Source organism: Cherax quadricarinatus, chromosome 56 (genome assembly GCF_038502225.1).
Source record: "Cherax quadricarinatus isolate ZL_2023a chromosome 56, ASM3850222v1, whole genome shotgun sequence".
Classification (NCBI taxonomy): Eukaryota; Metazoa; Arthropoda; class Malacostraca; order Decapoda; family Parastacidae; genus Cherax; species Cherax quadricarinatus.
The window spans coordinates 22,505,082-22,512,581 of NC_091347.1; the positions used below are offsets into that span (position 1 = coordinate 22,505,082).

Consider the following 7,500-nt stretch of genomic DNA (forward strand, 5'->3'; position numbering starts at 1 on the left):
TCTAAATGACCAAACCACCTCAACAAACTTTCACCTCACTTACACATAATCACTGTTTTTGCAGAGGTGCCCAGAACACAACAGTTTAGAAGCATATACATATAAAGATACACAACATATCCCTCCAAACTGCCAATATCCCAAACCCCTCCTTTAAAGTTCAGGCATTGCACTGTATTTTTTTTTCAACAAGTCGGCCGTCTCCCACCGAGGCAGGGTGACCCAAAAAGAAAGAAAATCCCCAAAAAGAAAATACTTTCATCATCATTCAACACTTTCACCTCACTCACACATAATCACTGTTTTTGCAGAGGTGCTCAGAACACAACGGTTTAGAAGCATATACGTATAAAGATACACAACATATCCCTCCAAACTGCTAATATCCCAAAACCCCTCCTTTAGAGTGCAGGCATTGTACTTCCCATTTCCAGGACTCAAGTCCGGCTATATAAAAATAACCGGTTTCCCTGAATCCCTTCACTAAATATTACCCTGCTCACACTCCAACAGATCGTCAGGTCCCAAATACCATTCGTCTCCATTCACTCCTATTGAACATGCTCATGCACTCCTGCTGGAAGTCCAAGCCCCTCGCCCATAGTGGACCCCCGCCTTACGATCGGCTCCCAACTCGACCAATTATGTAAGTGTATTTTTGTAAGTGCTTTTGTACGTGTATTTTTGGGGGTCTGAAACGGACTAATCTAATTCACAATATTCCTTATGGAAACAAATTCGGTCTATAACAGCACCCGAACATACTTCTGGAATGAAATAATATCGTAAGGCGGGGGTCCACTGTATATTTATTTATTTATTATAAATTTGAGCACACATACAGAGGTACAAAAAAATACAGATAAGAGCAGCATGCCAAAGCCACTTATACTATGCATAGCATTACGGGCTGGCTTAAAATTAACTTAAGATTAACTAAGCAATGATGAAGTCAGTGATAAAATATTAATGTAAACAGATTACTATAAAGCACAAGTGAGTATTACAAAGACAGGTCATATGGTTGCATTCAGTCATATGAAGGATTCTGTTAGGTAGTGTATTTAAAAAATAATAAAGTTAGATTCGGTTTTAGGTTTAACATTTATGTGATATAATTGTGAGAAACATTTAAGATATACAATTTATAAGGTTCAGTTATTCAGTATTTATTTGGTTTTGGGTGAGTAAGTGATCTTTGAGTAGAGACTTGAATTTATAAACAGGTAGTGTTTCTTTTATATTTACAGGTAATGAATTCCAGATTTTAGGGCCTTTTATGTGCATTGAGTTTTTGCATAGTGTGAGATGAACACGAGGAACATCAAAGAGTGATCTGTGCCTTGTGTTATGGTCATGTGTTCTGTTGAGGTTGGCAAGGAGATGTTTGAGGGGAGGGTTAATATCAGAGTTAAGTGTTCCATGTATGTAATAGGTGCAGTAATAAGTATGGATGTTTTGTATGGTGAGTAGGTTTAGTGTATTGAATATTGGTGGAGTGTGCTGCCTGTAGTGAGAATTTGTTATCATTGTAACTGCAGCCTTTTGTTGGGTAATTAGTGGTCTGAGATGGTTAATTGTTGTTGAGCCCCATGCACAAATTCCGTAGGTGAGATAGGGGTAAATAAGAGAGTGATATATATATATATATATTATATATATTTATATATATATATATATATATATATATATATATATATATACAGTGGACCCCCGCATAGCGAACTTAATCCGTGCAAGAGGGCTGGTCGTTATGCGAAATGTTCGCTATGCGAATTAATTTTCCCCATAAGAAATAATGGAAATAAAATTAATCCGTGCAAGACACCCAAAAGTATGAAAAAAAAATTTTTTTACCACATAAAAATGTTAATTTTAGTACACACAAACTGAAAAAGGCATGCACAATTACATGACACTTACTTTTATTGAAGATCTGGTGATGATTGATGGGATGGGAGGAGGGGAGAGCATTATCTTCTTACTGTTTAGAAGGGGAATCCCCTTCCATTAGGACTTGAGGTAGCAAGTCCTTTTCTGGGGTTACTTCCCTTCTTCTTTTAATGCTACTAGGACCAGCTTGAGAGTCACTGGACCTCTGTCGCACAACAAATCTGTCCATAGAGCTCTGTACCTCCCGTTCCTTCAAGACTTTCCTAAAATGGGCCATAACATTGTCATTGAAATAGTCACCAGCACGGCTTGCAACAGCTGTGTCAGGGTGATTTTCATCCATAAAGGTTTGCAGTTCAACCCACTGTGCACACATTTCCTTAATTTTTGAAGTAGGCACAATGGATTCCACAACTGGCATAGGCTTCTCAGGGTTAGCCCCAAACCCTTCAAAATCTTTCTTAATTTCCATACTAATTCTCACCCTTTTTACCACAGGGTTGGCACTAGAAGCTTTCTTGGCGCCCATGGTCACTTATTTTCCAGAAACAGCACCGAAAACACTGTAATAATACGAAATATTCCGAGTGTATGCTTGAATGTTACCGCGGAGGCTAGCTGGTAAACAATGGGACGGGCGGCACATGTGAGGCTGGCTGAGGGCCCACATTGGACGCGTCTCGGACGAAGTTCGCTGAGCGGGTTTTTGTCTACTATGCGGGGCAAAATTTCAGCGAACAAAGCGTTCGCTATGCAGATTGTTCGCTATGCAAGGCGTTCGCTATGCGGGGGTCCACTGTATATATATATATATATATATATATATATATATATATATATATATATATATATATATATATATATATATACATATATATATACATATATTGTACATACATATATACATACATATATATACAGTGGACCCCCGCATAACGATGGCATCACATAGCGATTTTTCCGCATACCGATTACTTTTATCGCAAAATTTTTGCCGCGCATACCGATTAAAAACCCGCTTACCGATTTTCGTCGGAGACGCGTCTAATGTGCCCTCAGCCAGCCTCACATGTGCCGGCCGTCCCATTGTTTACCAGCCAGCCTCCGCGGTAACATCCAAGCATACACTCGGAATATTTCGTATTATTACAGTGTTTTCGGTGCTGTTTCTGGAAAATAAGTGACCATGGGCCCCAAGAAAGCTTCTAGTGCCAACCCTGTGGTAAAAAGGGTGAGAATTAGTATGGAAATTAAGAAAGATTTTGAAGGGTTTGGGGCTAACCCTGAGAAGCCTATGCCAGTTGTGGAATCCATTGTGCCTACTTCAAAGATTAAGGAAATGTGTGCACAGTGGGTTGAACTGCAAACCTTTATAGATGAAAATCACCCTGACACAGCTGTTGCAAGCCGTGCTGGTGACTATTTCAATGACAATGTTGTGGCCCATTTTAGACAAATCGTAAAGGAACGGGAGGTACAGAGCTCTATGGACAGATTTGTTGTGCGACAGAGGTCCAGTGACTCTCAAGCTGGTCCTAGTGGCATTAAAAGAAGAAGGGAAGTAACCCCGGAAAAGGACTTGCTACCTCAAGTCGTAATGGAAGGGGATTCCCCTTCTAAACAGTAAGAAGATAATGCTCTCCCCTCCTCCCATCCCATCAATCATCACCAGATCTTCAATAAAAGTAAGTGTCATTTAATTGTGCATGCCTTTTTCAGTTTGTGTGTATTAAAATTAACATTTCATGTGGTAAAAAAAAATTTTTTTCATACTTTTGGGCGTCTTGCACGGATTAATTTGATTTCCATTATTTCTTATGGGGAAAATTCATTCGCATAACGATTATTTCGCATAACGATGAGCCCTCTTGCACGGATTAAAATCGTTAACCGGGGGTCCACTGTATATACATATATATATACATATATATATACATATATTGTGATTAGAGTATATATTCACTGATATAAATATATATACACTGAGGTGTGTATCTCACTTAAAGTTTATTTTATTTCTTGTTTTACAGGGTGTCAGAGTACTGGTGAATTGTGGTCTTCAAGATCAGCATGCAAATTATATTCTAATCCTAAGAAACTAAATCAATATGAGTAATAATATAGTATTTTCAAGTAACTTTCTCCCAAATATACCCAGGTGATGAACAGTGCCCACACAATGACAGTTGTAAATCCCTCAGACATTAGCATCTATAAAAGACATTAAAAATACAATACGTAATTACCTTCAGGCAATGTTGCCGAGATTGCGTCTGGAAAATACTACGTCTGTGTAAGAAATAAATGCTGTAAAAAAGTTCTTTATTATTATATAACAAAATAAGTGCTAAATCCATAAGGATCATAAAGCACTACACTGATAATAAAAACTACACACAATACACAAATAACCCGCACATAGAAGAGAGGAGCTTACGACGACATCTGGGTCCGACTTGGACCATTTACAAAGTCACATGGTGCCTTTTTTTGTTATTTATGATAAAAACTGCTTTCTTGCTATCTTTGTAGCACTTTTTCATGCTCTTCCTATGTATGATGTACGGGGGTCCAACAAATTACATTCTTTACTGAGGAATAATAAACAGTCAATAAGCCCTTAATTATTGTTTTTATTTTAAGAGAATTATTTACAATATGTATAATGTATAATCTTTACTGAAGACCTTCTTTCCATTCACATTTAAAATTTAAGCTTAAATATAAAATTGGATAAACTTTTTTATACTCCCATTAAGAAATATATAAGTATACAGTGTACTGTATTTATTAAAGTGTTAAATCCTTATAAGTCATTCCACACAGGGGCTGGTCGAAGGTCGATCCTCTGTCCATTAATTGCAGAGAGTAATCTGTCCCAGACAGACTACTAGGATATGCAAAATAAACCGCAGAGGGGGCTACAACTACAAAGAACGTGAAGCCTTTCAGTCCTTGATCTGAACCTTTGTCAGAAGCTAGGTCAGGTGAATGGTTTATTTTCAACCCCATCACCCCACACACAACACTAACCACAAATATGAGTTTTGCTAGAGGGATACCATCTGCCCAAATGAAGTAGTGTTACGAGAAGCCCCACCCCACATGAGGCAGGCTTAAATGGGAAACACCACCGCACAAGTGACGATGTTAGAGCGGGAGTCCAAAAAGAGGAGTTATAGAGGGAGCACTACCCCACAGTCAACCACCTTCACATCAGCGATATTCTTAAGTTTGGTTGCTGCTTTCACCACCTCCAGGCCACTCACAACCTCACCAAAGGTAAAACCATATGAGGAATCCTCATCTCTGATGCAGATGTAGAACTGGGCACAATGAGGGCTCCCAGGGGTGAAGAGGGTCCCCACCAAACCCGACTTGGCAAGCCTCTCGTAATCGTGATCCTCCTGTAGGCCTGGCAGGAGCGGGGCTCCTCCATCTCCTGTGTCCTTTTCATAGTCTCCCCCACACACGTAGTCCCCCGGGTGTCCCTGTTTCACCACCTCCAGCAGTCTTGTGGAATGGTAAGAAAAGCCTCGTTCTCCTGTACACAACATCAGGAACTGTCTAGCTAGACCAGTGTCAGGGTTGAGCTCGATGTAAACACGGCCTCTCATTTCTCCTTCCCAGCCAAAGTCAAGGAAGACTTGAGCACAAGAATAGTCAACTAGTTTCATCAGACAACTATGCTGCAGGGCAAAATTAGATTAGTAAATATATTATAATAAAAATATTTATTGTGAAGATATAGACTACATGCACTAAGAAACATCTTGGCTATAATTCTTGTGATGATAAAACTACCTGAGTTTTGGGCTACTGTGTCAGAAACTGCTATCAAAGCAGCGACGTTTCTGCAGATTAGTTCATTAAGGACAATCCACAGAAGTGGTTTCCCACACAACAGCCCAAAAGTCAGATAGTTTTTAGCACATCAGGAGTGCTTGTCAAACTGATTCCTGACATCACAGGACCTGACCCTACCCAGTTCCCCTTCTCTTCCTGTGTATAGTATATTGAGTGAAACATCTTAATTATATGTCCAAAGTGTTTTTCCACACTGAGAGAAATGGGATTGCAAGCTTTTCACTTGGTGAAAGAACCGGATTAACTATTTACTAGTTAGCTGGATACAAAATTCACTGTTTATATAATCATGGGGAAGCACTAAATCTGTAGTGGTCATGCAGGCTGGACGTACAAATTAACCATGCATATGAAGTGGTAAACTCGTATGGATCATTCAACACAAGTAGGGAAGGCTAGATCCACTGTCCGCTAATCGCCAATTACCGGACAAATATGTATACACGCATACGTATTTGAGAAGTTTTAAACCTTTCATGGAGATCCCGATGCTAAGTTCGATTTTATAGTGAGTGCACCTCGTAAATCCTACATTCTTGGTCAATAGAGAGAAATCACAACAATGTTAATGAAACAAGACAAAAGGAATGTGATGATGGACAGCATATAAGGTTGATAAAGATTGCCTAGGAGCTCCCATCACTGCTATTCCATCCTTCTCATCTTACATTCACAATACTGTGAATTCTCAGTATGTACTGACAAAGACTGAAGGGTCAGTGAGCTGCATTAACACAAAATCAGAGTTTGAGGAACAACTGGAATGCATCACATTTGATTGCATGTGTAAACATTTATTAGAGATCTCTTGTATGTACATGGAGGTGTGCGACTCACCTCGAGAGTGTAGGTGTTGTCAGGGGTTGGGTGGTCGTGGAGGACATGAAGGTGTAATTTGTTGTTGTGTAGGGTCATCCTGGCGGAGCGTGCATGACCCTGGTGCTCCTGTACACCCATCACTCTACCAGCATCCAACAAGGTCTTCATCACCTTACTCAGCGGTCGCAGTTCCTCAACCTTTAGGTCAAAAGCTTTCATTAGTAAGAGCTGTCTACCTGGAGGGTCAATGCCCCTGTGGTCCAGTTCTTGACCAGGCCTCCCAGTGGATCAGGGCCTGATCAACCAGGCTATTACTGCTGGTCACACACTATCAAACATATGAACCCCTTGAAGTATTATTATTTTCATTAGGTGAAGAGCTAAACCCATAGTGGGTCATACAATACATGCAAAATGGGTAGCAATCAAGTTCGATCCAATGAAGGGGAGGACAGCTCCACTCTCCTGGATTAAGTGTCCCTTACCGGCATCAATGCACTCCCATCCCCACGAGTTGGAACCCTTCCTCAAAACAGTTCTCTTTCCAGCATGTATATGTGCATATATCTATTTCTGAACGACTTAAGCTAACTATAAAAAAATACTAGTTACTTTAATTTTTCTTACTTTAACAAAAAATTCTTGTCTTAGCTTCCATCCCTTTGCTAGATTAAAAATATATACTAGAATTTAGTACAAAACTGTTTACATCTTGACAATGACAGACTATTTGACATGTGCCACTAGGATGAGGTGAACATGTTCAAATGCAAAATTCAAATACGTATATACAGTGGACCCCCGCTTTACGATTAGCTCCCAATGCGACCAATTATGTAAGTGTATTTATGTAAGTGCGCTTGTATGTGTATGTTTGAGGGTCTGAAATGGACTAATCTAATTCACAATATTCCTTATGGG

The 7,500-nt window shown here is 39.6% G+C and overlaps 1 protein-coding gene across 8 annotated transcripts in view; it reads right to left on the reverse strand.

Moving 5' to 3' along the window:
* Nucleotides 1–4,494: 4,494 nt before the first annotated feature.
* The window catches only part of LOC138854378 (uncharacterized), a 17,618-nt gene continuing 14,612 nt past the window's right edge, over nt 4,495–7,500 (reverse strand). For 7 of the 8 annotated variants that reach the window (XM_070097196.1, XM_070097198.1, XM_070097201.1 and 4 more), the window contains 2 exons: nt 6,598–6,777; nt 4,497–5,582 (listed from right to left, as the gene is read on the reverse strand). In XM_070097196.1, the coding sequence (XP_069953297.1) occupies nt 5,070–5,582; nt 6,598–6,777 (693 nt within the window). In that variant the 3' untranslated portion in view covers nt 4,497–5,069. Of the gene's footprint in view, nt 5,583–6,597; nt 6,778–7,500 lie in introns of all 8 variants that reach the window. The other variant, XM_070097202.1, reaches the window with a different exon arrangement.